The sequence below is a fragment of the Clavelina lepadiformis genome, chromosome 3 (assembly GCF_947623445.1).
Source record: "Clavelina lepadiformis chromosome 3, kaClaLepa1.1, whole genome shotgun sequence".
Taxonomy (NCBI): domain Eukaryota; kingdom Metazoa; phylum Chordata; class Ascidiacea; order Aplousobranchia; family Clavelinidae; genus Clavelina; species Clavelina lepadiformis.
Genome location: NC_135242.1, coordinates 20,946,711 through 20,964,788, shown reverse-complemented (window position 1 = coordinate 20,964,788; position 18,078 = coordinate 20,946,711). Strand labels below are relative to the sequence as shown.

The window sequence follows — 18,078 nt, the reverse complement described above, 5'->3', positions numbered from 1 at the left end:
CAAGATTTGAAAGAATTCATCCGAAATGACAAGGTGAGCGGTGCAAATATACCCGCCACCTAGTGCTGGCTGGGCGTGCAAGCAAAATTATTCCAAAACTGGTAAAATACGTAACAGTTAATTCAAGCGAAAATCCAAGCACTCGATTTAGAGCTCGTCAAAGCCATATACCAAAGTGTTAATACCAGAACGGGGTAAAACATAATGTCACAAGCTAATTTGCTTCAAGCCTTGAATGACACCGTATAAGCACAACGGACAGATTGAGCATTCCTTTTGAAGCTTAATGGACGTTAGAGTTCCTAGAAACACTGTAGTAAACCGCAGCATGTAATCAATATGCTTTCCATTGTCAAACGTGTTTTAACTAGCCACTATTTTTTCTCTTCAACCTCACGCATCTGTTTGTTACGATGCTGACTAGAAAGAAAACAAAGCCGATGTCTTTGATTACAATAAAAACAATAGCAAGAGAAAGTTTCTTCAACACATTCATTCTCAACATATAGCACGAGTTAGTAACGAAACTTTTTTAGTCCAATAGATTGAGTGGTTGGCGTAAATGTTTTGCCAAAAGTTTCCAGGAAAAGAGAGCACATTCACAATAGTGTAGGCCTATCGGTTGCAATTCCATTTAGCCTCATTTGTCAGTCAACGTCAGACAATTGTTTATGGTGTTGCAATGCCCTGTAAAGTTTAACAATAGTTAGCAGTTGGCTGACCAACTTCCACACAGATGGAAAACAACTCAGATGTTCTAAGTGTCAGAGTGACCAATGCCATCTCCATTGATCAATATTTATAAAAAACTTAGTAGCGCGAGCTACAGTAACCTGGCCTTTAGCTTCCTAAGTTTGGACACATAACCTTACATAGCAGATTTTATGTTATAAGTTTCTTTTAGAGTTGATGAACTTTATTTAGTTTGCCTTAATTATTAGTTTACTTTTTTATTCACTATAAAGCACTTTGCCTATACTGGATAAGCAGTTGGAGGAATAGAGGTACTAAAAAAATTCCGACACGTCAACAAATGCAGATTTCTGTAAACAATTCATTATAAATGTTTTAGCATTTTATCTAGGTAGGCTTTGCAAATTGAGTAGGAAAAACACCATGGCTGTTTATGCATCACAGCTACAAGTTACCGGCGTGCTGGTTTTTGGATGGCTGGCGCTTATCACAGGAATAAGCTCACTGGCTGCAAACAATTGGGTAAATGTTGGCATTGTCAGTGTTGGTTTGTTTAAAATGTGTGCTCACACTGTTTGCTTGAATATTTCGGGTAAGAACTCCTAATAATCTAGAAAAAACTTTTTTTTAGTTTTTGGTTTATTAATTAGGATATGGTCTGATATGGTGATATGATTTTTTGGTTTATTATCATTTGCCTTATATGTTAATAGCTTTATAGGTCATTGAACAAGAACTAGCAATCGAAAGATCACAAATCTAACAATTTTCATTATGTTTTAGACCCTCCTGCCTGGTTGATGGCAACCAGAGCTTTTCTCGTTATAAGTGTGTTTGCGATTTTTGCTGGAAATATCGCCATGACTGTTTTCAAGTTTAAATACCAGCAGAAACAGGTTCAACAAACTGCTATTGCTCTGCTACTATTCGGAGGTATGGTGCGATTGTTGCACACGTCACGTAGGCTATAGTTTGAGCTGTGTTATTTGGAAACATTATTGTTAATGTAGCTTTTATAACTTGAGTGATCTACACAATCTTTTTTTAGGTATATTGGCAATAATGAGTATTTCTATATACGCCGGAAAGTCGAGTTCACTCGATGAAAAATATAGCACTGGCTTCGTCTTGGCTTGGATTACCAGCGTTTTTGCTTTACTTGCAAGTGGCATAGGTTGTGCTTCTTTAAGACTCGCTTAAATCCAACATCTCTTTTCGTACCTTGTTTTATAGATATTTAATTTGAAAATTATATTTTTATTTTATTGTTGTTAATGCATGTTACTTTTCATTATGATTTCTTGTACCGGTAATCTGTTCTATAGCCTAGTTCCAATGCGTTTCTGCCGGTTAAAGTTATATTAGCTTATGCAGGCCGCAGCCCAGGGTAAAGTTTTTACATGGGCTAATATATCACGTACGTCTCGGGTTACATATGTTGTTAATTGCTGTTTAACACCAAAAAATTTTTGTGCCAAAATTCCACAATATTTACGAAGGCAAGTGCGTCATTTATTTCAATATTGCTATACAGCCTATAGGTATGCATGTAATATTACCAGATGGCCATAGCACAGCTATACTATACCGTGACCTATCCTGTTTGTAATATGGATACTGTATATAGTAATAAAGTAATTGTGTAACGACTATTTTCTCGTTCATATAGCCAGGCCTAATTTCACGTTTACGGTGAACTGCAACACCTTTAACTGCGAGTAACTGTGAGTAACCTTCAACTGTGAGACTGTGTAGCGTTACCACGCTAATAAAACAAACTTGATCTTCGAAAAGCCACATTTAATTGGTCTCAGCCAGACGCCGACTCAGACCCGACTCACCCCTCCTCAAAAAGCGCACAACCTTTTATATTTAAGGAGGGTGCCAAATCAAGTAATTAAAATATTTAAGAACAAACACGCAAATGGTGCTAATTGGTAAAAACGCTTCACTGAAAACACGCTAATCAGCTACGCAATACCTGGGGAACAAAAGTTCGTAACAATTGCATAAATTGCATTTGAAATAACATACTCATCAGAAATAAAGCGAAGCAGAAACACGGCGACAGCAAGCCAACATCTGTAGGCCTATAGCTTTATCATACTTTGCAGACAGGCAATTAACTTGAAGTAACGTGTGTATTAGAGCCCTACCCGGGCATTGTTTCAGCCCGCAAAAGGAGAGAGACAACGTCCAACCTTTAGCACCAACAACTGCATGCTTGTGTTTAGACTCGGTCTTTGTTGCTCTTTCTTTAATTATAATTTTTGTGATTAGGCTACAAATCTGTCACTACGTAATAAAAGGAAGGAGACAACGTTTGGCCTTATTTAATTTCGTGGTTTCGTTATTGTGAAATAAACAAAAAGTAACCGATGTCATTGTATTTAACAAAAGTTAACCCACTCATGTTATAACTAAAACCTATAATGATTCTAATACGGACACCAGCGCCCGCCACGCGGCAACAATTGTCAACTTGCGAGTACCCGCCCCGAATTTTAAAAATCTTACCGGCAACCACCTTGCGACCGCAACGAAGCTCTTGCGCGTACCGGCGCATCAGGGCTCTAGAGTCTAGAATGTATTTAGCTAGGCTTATATTTTATGGATTGCGGTAAACAATTTAACCGTAATTACGCTTAATCGCTTGCAGTAAAAAAAGTCCTTATTTTTTGTTCCCTATTTTGGACCCGATTATTGCGTATACTTGTGTCACTTCCATGTATGGATGATGCAAAAGCTTAGGGACGACTCGATCACACAAGAAAGTTCCCCGCAAAACAAAGAAAAAACTTTAATGACGTGCAGTATTTCAAAAAAAATATGACAGTTAAGAAGTCACGCTGTGGCTTTTAGAAGTAAGAAGGTGGGTAGGAAATTTTATATGACACTCTATAACACTCGTTCATATTCATGAATTAAACTGGTTTCAATGTGAAAACATATGCGGTCTGCACTAATTGATAATGACGATGAATTTCTTATGCAGCACCCGAAAGTGTATACAGCATATTCAAAAAAAGACAATTGCGACGAAAGTGGATTGCGCAGTCCTTATTGTTAAACAACAAACATTTCCGGAATTTTGCTGTATACATTGTCCGAACGTACTAACGCAAGCGAACAATATTAGGCGACCAGTCCCAGCTAGTAATATTAGAGGACAACAAGCATGATCTTTGAGAAATTGGTCTACATCTTTTCGAATTAAAGGTCTAACTTTTGATAGTCGCAAAATACTGATAAACGCCCTTTCTTTACTATTTAACTTTACAAAGTAGCATATTTAAATCTAACTCAGATTAATTAAGTCATCGCGTAAGGCGCATGCGTGTGTGGTACAGGTGTGTATGTATAGTCTGGATGTATGCAGAACTTACAGAAACATTTTCTAAACTTTTTGATTCAATAAGGTTTCAAATCGACCGGGTCGGTATACTTCTAAAAATAATTCCGGTCTAATTTACGTATCAGTTACAATAAAGACTGATAAAGTAACACGCAGAGTGTTTTCTTATCAAGTCAACAACTTTTATTAAAACTTGTTCACTTCCGCATTGGCTGCAAGCTTTTAGAAACAAAGTAAAATAGGCGACTAAGGAATCAGTGGTAGAAAGTTGCAGTTATTATGCTGGCAGCTTGAACGTTTTTTAAGGTTAAAAAATTGAAATTCTATAAAAAGGAACTCGACATTTGCTCCCAAAACTGGCAGATATGTAACTCTGTGATTTTATTCAGGTAGCTGACGTACAAACATGGTATCTTTAGTGCAATTGTTTCAATATGTCAGTATTGCTTGCGGTTCGCTAGCATTATGTACGGGCGTAACCTCGATAGCCGTGAACACGTGGCTATACGCAAAGGGCTTGAACACAATTAGACTGTTTGTGGGTTGCTTTGGCTCCGGTTGTGAAGATTTTACAGGTAAAAAATTAGTAAAACTTGATAGTCGGAAGATCAATAAAATTTTATGGCGTAAGATAATTTGCAGTAGATTAAACATCATATAAAAGAGTTGTAAGTTTAAGAATAAAATGTTTGTTTATGGTTTATACTTATTTGGATTTGCATTGACTGAAGTTTGCTGCAAACTAAGGCTGATGTAATTATACAAGAAATATTTTAGTAAGTTTAACGCTGTACTGCTTTTGTCAGATACATCTTCTGACCTGACTACTGTTGAAATCTTTCTTATAACTGCGTTAATTTTGGTCTTTATTGGAAATCTTGCCATGATTCGTTTTCGACTAAATCCTGGGAAGAATGCCGGGTTAATTGCAGCATACTTTCAATTGATAGGAGGTGACATATTGCCCGTTTAAAACAATTTTAAATTGCTCCGTTTTATGCAAAAAAGTTGCTTCTCAAAAACAAAGCAAAATAACTTTTTCCAGGAATATGTGCCGTATTAGCGATCAGTGTACTTACGGATATGACCAAAGCACCAGCCGATCATTACGGTTCTAGTTTCATTTTGGCTTGGATCACAGGTGGCCTGGCTCTGGTTGCAAGCATCTCAGGCTTCATTTCAGTGAAACTTATTTAAAGGAAGACTATTCTTATGAGCTGGTTTACTCGCGTTTACTGTGCTGTTGTTTTCCTATGATCACACTTTTCTTTGCATGCCCGGAAATTAGTTTGCATACTTTATCGCAGCGCTTGATACAGTTTAGCTCAATTGATGCAGCTTAAAACACTAACTATAATATGGGTAAAACTATATGGCAGGCTATATGTTTAAAAGTTACACAAGCTAATTGACCATGAGCTTCTACTAGTTGTTTAATAATAAGCTAGTTCCTATGTCGTAATGTGACATCAATTGTTGCAATAGGCTAAGTTTTCAAATATTTTCAGTTTCATTTTTTAAGTAGCCCCACTACAGGCTTGCAGATGAAGTACTATAACATGATTTTATTTACTGTATTTAAATACTAATATTTAAATACGATCGATTATTACTGTATATTTTCTCCAGTTGGAATTTTTAAATGGTATGAAATACCTACATTTGGCTTCGGTTACCTTAATTCCCAAGCTTATCGAAAAGAAGAACACATTTTTACTACAACCGCTTGTAGCTACGCAAAATATTATTTGTAGGACAAGGGATGCCTTTTAAGGCTTTTATTTAAGCAAAATAAAGATTTTGGATTTACAATAGCTGGGCATTTAGTTGTGATAGGTTAACATAAGCCAAATTAAACCGATTATACAGCAAAATAACACGCAAACAGCAACAAAATCTAAACAAGTAAGCCTATCAATGCAAAATGTTTGTCAATTTGCGCAAAATGCCAAAAAAGTTTGTTAGCCTACGTAAAATTAGGCATTTCAATAAGTCAACATATAGATTTCTACAAGTTTTTTATGACATAACATAACAGCTTTAAAAATGTCGGTATACTTGAAATATTAATAACATAACAATTATAGACCCTTCCCGTTAATTACATGACGACATCACGACATAGCAAAGGCCATCAGGAGGTATCCTAGGCTATACATAACTGAACAGGCTGTTTCAAAACATGATGTCTGCCGTTTAGTGGTGGTTGTCTCCGGCAGTTATTGTAATAAACTACTATTATATTTGTTGATTCAAAAAATATTATGCTAAAAATAGTTATATATTTTTTTATTTGCTGCGTGCGATAAAAGCTGCGTTTTTAACATTTCTTTACTTTTTATCTCTGTCATATCTCTTGGAAGTGGAGGCAGAGTTGCCCCAAATCGTTTTGCAACTTCTGACGCTTCCTATTTAAAGTCCGTTTCCTCGGTAATCCCATTAGCACAGCTGGTTCAAGCTGAGTGATTACTGAGGCAATGACTGCACTTGTAGTAGCCGATATCTCACGCATTTTATCTTTCATTTCAACAACGGCTTGGCGTGCTAAAACATTTTTTTTGTTACCAGAATTGTTGTGCTCAGGATTGCAGTTGCTTACAATCTCATTGTTTCTGGTCGTTAACCTTGCTTGACATTTACTGCTCTGGTAAAATTTGCAAAGCCACTGAATATTCCCGCTTGCATGTTTTCGATGTTTAACTAATTCATGTTGTTTATGAATTAGGCCTATCAAGGGTTTTCCTTTTGACGTAACTCCAAAGGTAACTGTCTCCACTCATGTTAGGATATTTGCTGCTTCCAACTGCCTGCAATTTACTAAATGTTACTGCAACATGCTGCCTTCGAATCAACTTTTGCGTTCGAAAAAAAACGCTCCATTCTGAAACACACTTGCTTACGTATTCACAGTAAATAAATAAATTGCAGTGCAATTTTCAGAGACTGTGACATTTTGAACACAACTTTGTTAAATTGGGTGTTATAATTAAATGAATCTTTTCAGTAAAGTGATTAAATATCGATGTGTTTAAATGTCCACGTGATGATTTGTCTGGTGATAAAATGTCCAAGGGTTGAAATGACTGCGTGTTTAATACTCTGCGTGATTAACAGTCGCGTGATTAAATGTCGGTAAACCTTTGAAACATCCTATTGCTTGTTTTCCACAATGCCAAAAAACGGGAGTTGAAAACAGCGATGTGAAATATTTCTGTAGAATGGATATCCAATGAGTAAGTTTTATCGTTCTGTCATAAAATATAGAGCAACATACCACATCTAGCTTTAACTTATCTACGGTGACAGCGTAAACGCATTTATAACTGGCAAATTTATTACCATTTGATTTATGCTGAAAAGCTTGTAATGGAATGGTTGTAGGCAATGTTCCCTCTAATTTTTCACAAGTGTGAGCAAGCACACTAACTCCCTGAGCAGTCCCTTGGTCCACTGTGACTCTGTGAGCAACATCAGACGTGCGCAGTGCGCACTGTGGCCATTATTATGCGTTTATTTTCAATTCAGGTTGGATTTTTTTCTTGTGCGCAGCACAGTTTTTCTGTGCGCGAAGACCGTGACAGCAGTGCGCATTTGCGCACGCGCGCAGCTTAGAGGGAACATTGGTTGTAGGCCTATATTCTACCTTAACCTGTAAGGTTGAACCACTTCACTACAATGTTTGTTAGCTGAATTGTTTATTGCGGTCGATGATATTTGATTCTCATAAGGTCGTTGTCTGCTTTTCTCACCCGCAGTCTTAATTGTTCACCTTAACGAATTATTGTCTTGTGAAGGTGACAACAAAGTTGTCTAACTTAACACTGATCTTCTTCAAACTGAATTCAACAGTAGTTTTCACAAGAATGACAACTGTATATTCTGTTTATATTGATGCTTCTTTGAACGAATACATTTAGATAAAACATTGGCACAGCAGCAACAGCAAAAAGCTGCTGTTGCTATATTCTTAATACACGAATTGAATTGAATAACTGTGACTAACTCACGTAACATAGGCATGCACAATTTTTATGTCACGACTTTAAAACGATGAACACGAAGTAATGACTAGGCGATACAATATTCAATCAAAAACAAAAACAATGAGCAGGAAATAGGATGTCATTTGACACACAATGCTTTAGCTTCTTTGAGCAGATTTGCAAAACCAGAAGCTCGTCAGCATTGTTATATCACGTTTCATGAAAGCGATTTCCGTAAACAAAACAGTATAATATCTCGTTATCTTCCCAAGCTACTTATCAGTCTGTGATAATATTGTGATAATAACCAAAGGTAATATACAGATTGTGTAAGACTTACAATTCTCATCTATTGAATCAGTGAAGCATAACACCGCGTGACGTAATCGATTGCTTCCCTGTTACTGTGCGTGCATTACGAGTCATCACTTATCAGTCGTACGTTCAACGCCGCAACATGTCTGTATGCTGTTGCTGTCACAATGTTCTATCTTGATTTATTCGTTCAATGAAGCTTCAATATAATCAGAATATAAAATTGTCGAGGTGTACAATTAATTCGGGAGCACGACATATGGCCGCGGGAAAGTGGCCGCGAACAAACTCACCGGGGTCAACTGAACGTGACGTAAATTGACCGCAGACAAACTGACTGTGACATAAACTGGCCGGCGATCAAATTAACCGTCGATAAATTGGCCGGCGATCAAATTAACCGGCGACAAATTGGCCGTCAAAAGGTCAAAATTTTAAACTCGGTAGTATATGATATGTAAAGTAAATATTTGTTTGTAACTATTTCCTTTGTTTTTAACAAAATTGTTTTTTATTTCAATACACATTGAAACGTTTATTGAAATAAACAGAAATATTTCCGGAAATACGAGAAATACGAGTAACAACATTAAAAGACGTTCACTGCAAAACACATATGACACTACATAATATGGGCACTAAAATTTACACAAGCTGTTATTTGACAAACAAGGAAGTTTATTGCGCAAATTGTAGGTTGTGGGCGATGCCTCTGAGAAAATCTAATATGTCACGGTTTGCAAAATCTTCAACGATGGTTTGAAGTCGCGCATCCAGATCCTTGTATTTTCTCCTTTTGGCAGGAGGCCCTTGGGCACAGAGCGCCTCAATCTTGTTTTTGTTTATGTTCTGCAATTTCCTTAAAGCTTCTATAAATTTCCAAATGGTTGGGTGTTGCATTGATAACATCCTGTTTATTAGACTGTGGTGACCTTCAACTTTGTTGTTGGTTCTGGCTTCGCCATTTAACACCCGAACATGGACGTGTCGGTTTTATCAGTATCAGAAATCTATGAATATGGGTCACCGTACAAGGGGCCAAAAAACTCTACGAGTGGCAACCTTGACTGCAATACACATACTGGATAGTGACTAGATAGTGAATTAGAATTTTGACCTTTTGACGGCCAATTTGTCGTCGGTTAATTTGATCGCCGGCCAATTTATTGACGGTTAATTTGATCGCCGGCCAGTTTATGTCACAGTCAGTTTGTCTGCGGTCAATTTACGTCACGTTCAGTTGACCCCGGTGAGTTTGTTCGCGGCCACTTTCCCGCGGCCATATGTCGTGGAACCAATTAATTCTAAGATTAAGAAAAGCAGACAACGACCTGAGACTCATTTACTATCGAGGACAATAAACTATTCAACAGACAAACTTTGTAATTGAAGTGGTCGCCCTTACAGGCTAAGGAACGACAAACAATCATTTCATTACAAGTCTGTGTTTTGCCTACAGATACTCAAGATAATGTGAAAGTTAAAAATTATGTAAAATAGGTTTAAAGCAGACTAAAATAAAATTAAAAATTAGAAGTAGCAGTTATTTTTATTGTTTTCCCACGATACCTGGAAGCAAATGATACGAAAACAGCGTCTTCAAGTGAACGTAGCAGACATCAAAGAATCAGCTTCGGGATTTCCCCGCTGCTTTGATGCAGTACAATAGCCTAAATAAGAACATGATTATGAAGTTATTAGTATGAAAATAATAGGCTACAGAATAGGCTTCATATGCCTAACTGCAGTCATGTTTTAAATGAGTCGCTTAATAGATTTACCTGGTGAGCCGGTAACCAACTTCATGTTCATCTAATTGCTAGAAAGCATGGCTTGGTTTTGCACAATATTCTGGCAATGTCCTAGCGAGCCAGCGACTTCATAGAAAATTAAACATTAGTCTAGGTAGCTGTATTATAATTACCATTAAGCTTTACTGCTTACTGCAAAATGTAATCGTTATTGTATTGTTTACCATTCCTGATAGATTTTCGTCCCCACCGCGCTTTTGACGAAAAAACAAAATGCTTGAAACAGGAGGCGCAAAACGCAGCTAATTGTTATGGCACAATAGGTTAGAAAACTATTGTCACCTGCAATTAAGGACAAAACGTAGCTTAACCCGAGCGAGGTGGGAGCTTAATACCTGCAAGTAAAAAGGTGTAAGGCTACAAAGATAGTGGATGGGCGACTTCACCACCAACCACTGAAGTGTGATTGTATTGTTTATTTTTCCCCTTTAACTGGAGGAGAGGGACAAATGCTAGGCTAACCATTGTGTGTAACACAATAGGATTTCAATTAAAAGAAAGATTAGGTGGTAAAGTGAAGAGAGACAGGAGCTGGACACATGCTATGTAAGACCTTATGTAAATACAATGGTGCTTGACTATTGAGATAAAAGATTGGCACAGTCATATTAGCACTAAAATAAATGGTACATTACAGTATAAAACCAGCCTCACTTTGGAAAGAGAGACATTTTGTACTTTTGCACTACCACCTGAAGGCTTGAATTGGAAGGAATTATGAGGTAACTGAGCAGAAGTTATTACTTAATAATTCCACAATAGGCTACTCGATCCTAATATAGGAGTGCAAAAGTGAAAGAAGTGCAAAAAGATACTGGTAATAATTTGGAGCAGTAGCTTATAAACTAGGTCTAATAAGTATAATAGGCAAAACTTGGTAGGACCCGGCTTCTTTGGTTATAATCCTAGAGGAGATCTGTTGAGTATCAGGTATATGTATAAAGTTGTCAAGTAAGCTTAGTTGTCAGCTCAAGAATGGAAAAGTTAGCATGACCTGCTCGTAAAAATGCAAGCTCAGTTCGATTCCCAGTTGCTCGGTTATCGGGACTCGAACAGCGAGGACCCATTGCCAAGTTTGCAAAGTCATAAGTCGGGCAGAGACTTTCCTTGGTCCAGGGATAAAGATTGTGAAACTATACCAATACCATCACACCATTGGGTGCCAAAGTTCAAAGGCCGCAAGGTATTTTGCCGCCCCACACCAAGCAGCTGTTAATTTTTGAAATTTTGTTTATTTTTCTATTAGTGAAATAAAATTTTCTCTCTCTCATAGGCTACCAAAACACTTTTAATTGGACAATGATGAATTCTTGGGTCTAGTGCAGAAGTACACAACCATGTAATGCATTTGTGTAAGATACTGCATTCCTGCTGCCCATTAAACTGTGGCGTCATTCAGTTTTGCACTTCTGCACTACACTCGAAGCTTTCATAGTCGCGTTGTTTTACAGAAGTTGAACGTTTAGGTTATGTTGTGCCTCATAGCCTGTTATATGTACTGCTAGACTGCATTTTTTATTTTTAAGCTTTCCATCTGCCCTGCTTATGCAAATGTGATTGGGTTTACACACCTGTGCTTTTAATTTTATTCTAAAGTGGCAAGGTTGAACAATTTGGACTTTAATTTTTGCTAAGTAAATCTGATTAATCAAATAAAAGAGTTTTATCATGAGTTATTGGAGTGATGACGACGAAGACTGGGGAAGTCCCACTCTACAGCAAACAACAACAAAAACAACTTCGAAAAGCTGCCACCGTCATGATGAAAACTACAATGAATATCAACCCTCAAATTCCGTGAAATCTGGTATTTTAGCATTGATTTACCAGTAATATTAATGAACTGACTTAAACTTAAATGAATTAAAATTTCATGAAGACTTTACTTTGTTGGTTGGTGGCCTCATGCTTCACATAATTCTTCTACTGCAGCACCAAATATATATTATATATAAATAATTTATATATAGTATTCCTGTTACATATATTCTTGTTTCCAGGTGTCCCTGAAACCATTTCTTTTGGACGTGGACGTAGGTCTGATGATAGTAGAAAAAGCAGATCTTACCGTAATGGGAGAAGCTTTCAAGAAAATTCCCAACAATATTTTAATAAAAGTTAGTTACGTCTTTTATGTGCAAGCATTACATAATTATGGAGCGGCTGATTATAACCAAAGTAGGGTCGCTATTTTTTCACTCACTTATCTTTAATAATCAAAAGGTGCAAATGTTTTAAACATTTTCCTTCTTTAAACAAAAAAGAAAGTTTATAGATAGAGGTTAAGAATACACATTTTCTTCGTAATATACCGTAATGTGAAATAGAGTAGTGATTTTTTAATTTTTTATTTCTCGCTTCCCTATAAACATTTGCTGTGTTTTCACAACCCATGCTTTCATAAATTTCAACTTTCAACCAACAAAAGTGTATTACTTTGGAATCCAAATACAGCAAATGTTTTCTCTAATATCAAACATTTGCCGCGGTGACATGCGGAAAGTGATGTATTTATACTAAGTTTTATGGAATCTTGGGTTTAGGACGCATTTAAAAAGGTCACTGAAAGATAAGTAGAAAACTTGAATGATAAATTTCAACATTCAACAGTATAAAGAAAACTTTATGCTACACAATGAATTTAAAAATTCAGAAAGTTTTGTGGTCAATAAGAACATTGAAAAATGTTACAGCTCTTCAGGTTAAAGAAATGGTAAATAGAAAATCAAACATCTATTTTAACAAAGGAGGTGGCTGCTGAAAAAGGTGTAATTAATTATTTTTGATAGTGTTTTTCAAAATTATACAAGAAAGCTTAAAAATTCAAAAATATTGCTGACTAAGTTCATCGGATAATTTACGAAAAAGATTAGTTACAGGATTATCATGTGAATTTTGTACATTTAGCAGGTTCTGGTGAGAAGTTGGAAATGACTGTTCATCCAAATGATTGTGGAAGAATAATTGGTAAATATTTTTCTATTAAAAAAAGAGATGTATTTAATTTGTTTTTTTATTTTTTGTGACGTACTTTAATGCTTAAAAATATTTTTTTAAAGGCAGGGGAGGCTCTAAAATCAAAGAAATTCAAGAAAAATCAGCTACAAGCATCAAGGTTTTTAAATTTCCTGAATTTAACACAATTATAATGCCATCCTACTGGTATATCTCAAAAACTTCCTGCATGATTCTACTGATTTGCAATAAAAACTTAACTAGATTGTAAAGTACAGCGGAAGCTTGTTAACTTCACTTAACTTGGATTAAAACTGATTCCAACAAAATGCCTATTAAAGTACCTTGAAAAAGCAACTATTATTAAATCGGCTCACAAAATCTCTTCTTCTTGAAATTGAAATTTAAATGGCCCTTCAGTGAAAAGTAAACAGGCTTTTGCTGAATTTTTTGATGGTTTTAAAAACTGTACGGCAAAAATGTTACAGTTTGGTGATACATATTCAGCCGGCATGACTGCAGGTTCTTGCGTTATGATATATACTGTGGCGAATTTTAACAGGTTTGCAAAGACAGAGGTGATTTCAGCAGTGTTCCAGTAATAATAAATGGTGCCCCTGAAGCAAGGGAACTTGCCAAGAAACTGATCGAAGATATAATAAATAGCACTGACGATAGGCGCATCGGCAGTACAAGACAGAATGTTGTAAAAGGTGAGCTACAAAATTCTCTTTTTTATTTTGGTAGTAGATAATTAGCTAGAGCCTTAAAGTTGTCAGTAAATGAATGGGTAATTGGGTATCATATGTAAATAAGTAAGTACAATAAATCATTGTCGTGTTCACATTGCATTGCTAGAAAATGGACCTGAAACAAATGATGGACTTACACCAGAGTAAGTGGATCATGTTTGTCTTAATACACGATTTGTTCTCACTGTTGTTCACTACACGTTTTATATGACGTTTTTGTAACACAAATTCAGCGGGTTTATTGACTGGGATGCAATAAATGAACTCTCAGAACAACAAACCAGAGCCAGATGGGCCAACCTCCCAGACGTGTTGAAAAAATTTTACATCGAAGATGATATTATCAGCGACATGACAAAGTCTGAAGTCAACCAATGGAGGTGAGAAAGGGAACTGCATTAATGTCTGCTTATATTTTATTTACAGTTTGTCTCCCCTCTGTGCACTTTGACATGACTTTTGCAACTTATCGACTGAGCAATAAATGTATGGTGTTTGGTAATACAGTATCATACAAGGTATTGTTTTTTAATCCATCAAACATTGGGATATTATACAGGGAAAACAACTTTCAAGTCTCAGTGTCTGATTTATCTGAGGAAAATCGAGCACCACTTAATCCCGTGATGACATTTGAGCAAGCATTTCAGCATTACCCTGATATCCTCACTGAAATATATAAGCAGGGTTTTAAGAAGCCATCACCCATACAGGTATAGGTGTTTTTATCTATTAGTTATGCTTGATAGGTCAAGCAAAATAATGAGAATAGAATAAAGCCTATTGTCTTTATTAGATAAGTGATGCCAATATTTGTATGTGTAAAGATTTTAAATACGTATTCGACAGTAATAAATTTTGCCTGGTTTTGGTTCTTGGATATACTGACTTCCCCATATCTCAGCTTTAGAATTTTTACTTTTGTTTTTAAAGTTTACAAGTAATAACAAAAGTCTATTGTTTATAGTCTCAGATGTGGCCAATTGCATTAAGTGGATATGACGTCATAGGCATTGCTCAAACAGGAACTGGAAAAACCCTGGGGTTCCTACTCCCAGCATTCATCCATATTGACCTGCAGAAAGTGTGAGTTATCATCTCATGAAAGAACCTTCATAGCTTTTGTTATTTTGATCATTAAAAGACACATATGCGGAATTGTTAGCAAGCAGGAAAGCATTTGTGCGAGTTTAAGGTTATCGGCTATGAACCTCTTTTCAAAGACCACGTGAGAAAAGAGAAGGACCCAGCGCAGTTGTGCTTACCCCTACAAGGGAACTGGCCTTACAGATAGAGCAAGAAATAAAGAAGTATTCCTACCATGGAATAAGATGGTAAGCAAATAATAAATACACTTTGAACAGGCAAGATATTGTTACTTAGCTTTATTTTATTGCTGCAAAACGAGAAATGATTTTTGGGTATTTAAAAACTATTTATGCATACAATAGATGACGCAATAAAAGTTTTATAAAATGTATTTACTGTATGTTGTATATAGATAATAACGTCGCCAATCTATAACGATAATAATAAACACGGCAAACAAGGAAGATGAATTTCTGATAAATTAAAGTTTGTTTTGCTTTGTAGCGTTTGTGTTTATGGTGGCGGAGATCGTCGAAAGCAAATCAATCAGGTGATGAGTGGGGTTGAGATTATCGTGGCTACACCAGGACGCTTCAATGATCTGCTTGCTTGTGAAGTGATAAGTCTGAAAAGTGTCACTTTCCTGGTAAGTCGGAAATTGAATATCCACCTTACAGAACCGTGCTCTTTGATAGGCTGTTGTGTGTTGTTGCGTGTTACTGTTGTTTTTGAGATCAGAGCATCACTACTCTCAGAAAAGAAAACTCATTAAAAAGACTTGTTAAAAAACAAAAGTGCATCTCATTCGTTTCAGGTGCTTGATGAAGCCGACAGAATGCTAGATCTTGGTTTTGAACCTCAAATTATGAAGATCTTGATTGACATTCGCCCCGACAGGCAAACGCTAATGACGTCAGCTACGTGGCCAGCAGGTGTACGTCGTCTTGCCCGCAGTTACCTCACAAACCCGTTCCAGGTTAATGTGGGGTCATTGGATTTAGCTGTGAGTAATGCTTAGTGTAAATGTTCAATTGCTGCTTTGTTGCCTAGCTGTGATTCTTGTACAATTATAAGATTATTATTAAAGGTTGTGATGCATCAGATTTAAGGACACGCTGGTGCGTTATCTTTTTACTTACTAGCAATTAGCCTAATTGGTTGGAACCTTTAAACGAAATCTTAATTTTCACTACTTGTGGAAAAAGATAACAGAACAAATTTATCCTCCTCTTAAAAGGCCACACACACAGTTCAACAAATCATAGAGATTATTGATGAAGAGAAAAAGCGCCACAGACTTCTGGAGTTCATTAATGACATGGAAGCAAATGACAAGGTGCTTGTTTTCGTGGGAAGAAAATTGACGTAAGTGTGAAAAATCAAACAATAAACTTCTGAAGGTTGTCAGCTAACTCCGCCCACTTTTGATGTGTACTGCTACATAAACCAGACGAATAACAACTTTTGCACAAAGAAAGTTATATGATGTGTGGAATTTTTTACAGGTGTGACGACGTGGCGTCAGATCTTTGTCTTCGTGACATAGCCTGCCAATCAATTCACGGCGGAAGGGAACAGTACGACAGAGAACAAGCGTTAGAAGATTTTAAAACCGGTTTGCTTTGCGTCATCAGATACGTCGGTCAAACAATTTCATGACGATATGTTGTTCATTGGCTCTTGTGTCTACAGGGGAGGTTCGAATTTTGATCGCAACCGACGTAGCTTCCCGTGGCTTGGACGTGAAAGATATCTCCCATGTTTTCAACATGGATTTCCCGCGAAATACGGAGGAGTATGTTCATAGAGTTGGGCGAACAGGTGAAATTTTAGTTGTTTTTCCACTTGAGTTTGAGTAACGTATCGAAATTGTTTGTTGACCGTATTTAAAGGCGCCTTTGATATATCTAAAGGCAACGATGTGTATTTACCTGCATGCAGTAGCTGCTTTTCGCTAAACATACAAACTTGCAGGTAGAGCTGGAAGAACCGGCGTCTCACTATCTTTATTCACAAGAAACGACTGGGCTTCGGCAAAACCTCTCATAGATATTTTGGAAGAAGCTCAGCAGGTAACTATAACAACGCTCCCTTGAGTGGGAAAATGAAAATCATTAAAGGTTTATGATTGGTTCATTTCTTTTAAATCACCCGCAAGAGAGTTTGATCCTCGTTTTCAGGATGTCCCGATAGAACTCCATGAAATGGCGGAGAGGTACGGAAAGATGAAACAGAGAAGAGGAGCAGAAAGAGGAAACGGCGGTTTCCGTGGCAACAGACAGGACTTTTGTGGAGGAAGATCACGTGGTGGTGGAAGACGAGGAAGGTGGTGATGAAACAATGCCCGCTAAGTTGTCATAATGCCTGCCATTCGGAAAACTTTCCTCGGTTATTGTTACACGCTTTCTCTGTAAACCTCTTCTTGCCTTTAGTTGAGAAAAAAGCTGATTTGACAGGAGCAAGTGTTCTTAGTGTAATACTTTGACTCAGTGTTGTACTCTTCTTAGTCAGATCTTGCCCGTCCCACAATAAACTGATAGTTAGTGCTACTTAAACAATTAGTAATTGTTTGCAGTATTTGTTGCAAGATTATTATGACCGATTCCGATTATTTTGACTGTGACCGTACTGTGCATTTTTCACGCTGCCGATTTTTCTTTGCCGGATAAAGCCACAAAAAGTTACTTACGATGTGTATTTTACAAGTCCTCGGCAATTAGTTTTAAATTTTTTCAATTTCGTTTGCTGCAAAAAAATGGGGGCGCTTACAAAATCAGATTTTCCCATGTATCTTCCCAACAAAAGCACTTCGCAATACGAACGCGAATATTGGCATCAGAAATAATCGTTCAGTGCTGTTTTCAACAAACAACATTTCGCCGTGGCCAGGCAGCTAATATAATTGCGTTAACTGACTGAGTCGCTAGGTTATAGCCGAGAATGGTTTATTTTATGTTATTTAAGAACGCTACTCCTTTATTCGTTACAAAGTTCCCTTTATTTACGGACGTTTGCTTTCTTGGACGTGGGAGATGAATTCTCAGTCATAACTAACCTCTTGCCTGTTTGGTTGGGAGATCACGTAATTGTTCGATTTATAATTTTTCCCTCAAAATCTTACGATC

The 18,078-nt window shown here is 36.8% G+C and overlaps 3 protein-coding genes across 4 annotated transcripts; all 3 read left to right on the top strand.

Moving 5' to 3' along the window:
• The first annotated feature begins 533 nt into the window (after positions 1–533).
• LOC143448426 (lens fiber membrane intrinsic protein-like) lies at positions 534–2,345 on the top strand. Its single transcript, XM_076948175.1, has 3 exons — positions 534–1,285; positions 1,477–1,626; positions 1,742–2,345. The coding sequence occupies exons 1-3, from the start codon at positions 1,117–1,119 to the stop codon at positions 1,891–1,893; spliced, it is 471 nt and encodes a 156-aa protein (XP_076804290.1). The 5' UTR covers positions 534–1,116; the 3' UTR covers positions 1,894–2,345.
• Positions 2,346–4,441: 2,096 nt separating this feature from the next.
• LOC143448428 (uncharacterized) lies at positions 4,442–5,777 on the top strand. The gene is made up of 3 exons (XM_076948177.1): positions 4,442–4,623; positions 4,855–5,001; positions 5,094–5,777. Exons 1-3 carry the CDS (start codon positions 4,455–4,457, stop codon positions 5,243–5,245), a joined length of 468 nt encoding a protein of 155 aa, XP_076804292.1. The 5' UTR covers positions 4,442–4,454; the 3' UTR covers positions 5,246–5,777.
• A 5,882-nt stretch (positions 5,778–11,659) lies between these two features.
• LOC143450686 (putative ATP-dependent RNA helicase DDX43) lies at positions 11,660–17,637 on the top strand. Of its 2 annotated transcripts, none has more exons than XM_076951332.1 (17): positions 11,660–11,964; positions 12,158–12,274; positions 13,068–13,124; positions 13,217–13,272; positions 13,675–13,825; positions 13,971–14,007; positions 14,098–14,244; positions 14,424–14,577; positions 14,832–14,950; positions 15,088–15,198; positions 15,458–15,599; positions 15,768–15,956; positions 16,191–16,318; positions 16,459–16,568; positions 16,646–16,774; positions 16,928–17,025; positions 17,134–17,637. In XM_076951332.1, the coding sequence occupies exons 1-17, from the start codon at positions 11,826–11,828 to the stop codon at positions 17,284–17,286; spliced, it is 2,037 nt and encodes a 678-aa protein (XP_076807447.1). In that variant the 5' UTR covers positions 11,660–11,825; the 3' UTR covers positions 17,287–17,637. The 2 variants fall into 2 exon arrangements, with proteins under 2 accessions (XP_076807447.1, XP_076807446.1); XM_076951331.1 differs by having other exon boundaries at positions 13,065–13,124.
• Positions 17,638–18,078: the final 441 nt, after the last annotated feature.

Excerpts from the sequence above, each read along its gene's own strand:
- LOC143448428 (XM_076948177.1), top strand. The coding sequence starts at position 4,455 with ATGGTATCTTTAGTGCAATTGTTTCAATATGTCAGTATTGCTTGCGGT. Across the intron at positions 4,624-4,854 it reads CGGTTGTGAAGATTTTACAG|ATACATCTTCTGACCTGACT; the intron begins GTAAAAAATTAG and ends TGCTTTTGTCAG. Across the intron at positions 5,002-5,093 it reads ATACTTTCAATTGATAGGAG|GAATATGTGCCGTATTAGCG; the intron begins GTGACATATTGC and ends AACTTTTTCCAG.
- LOC143448426 (XM_076948175.1), top strand. The coding sequence starts at position 1,117 with ATGGCTGTTTATGCATCACAGCTACAAGTTACCGGCGTGCTGGTTTTT. Across the intron at positions 1,286-1,476 it reads TGTTTGCTTGAATATTTCGG|ACCCTCCTGCCTGGTTGATG; the intron begins GTAAGAACTCCT and ends ATTATGTTTTAG. Across the intron at positions 1,627-1,741 it reads TGCTCTGCTACTATTCGGAG|GTATATTGGCAATAATGAGT; the intron begins GTATGGTGCGAT and ends ATCTTTTTTTAG.
- LOC143450686 (XM_076951331.1), top strand. The coding sequence starts at position 11,826 with ATGAGTTATTGGAGTGATGACGACGAAGACTGGGGAAGTCCCACTCTA. Across the intron at positions 13,273-13,674 it reads AATCAGCTACAAGCATCAAG|GTTTGCAAAGACAGAGGTGA; the intron begins GTTTTTAAATTT and ends GAATTTTAACAG. Across the intron at positions 15,199-15,457 it reads TCCTACCATGGAATAAGATG|CGTTTGTGTTTATGGTGGCG; the intron begins GTAAGCAAATAA and ends TTTGCTTTGTAG.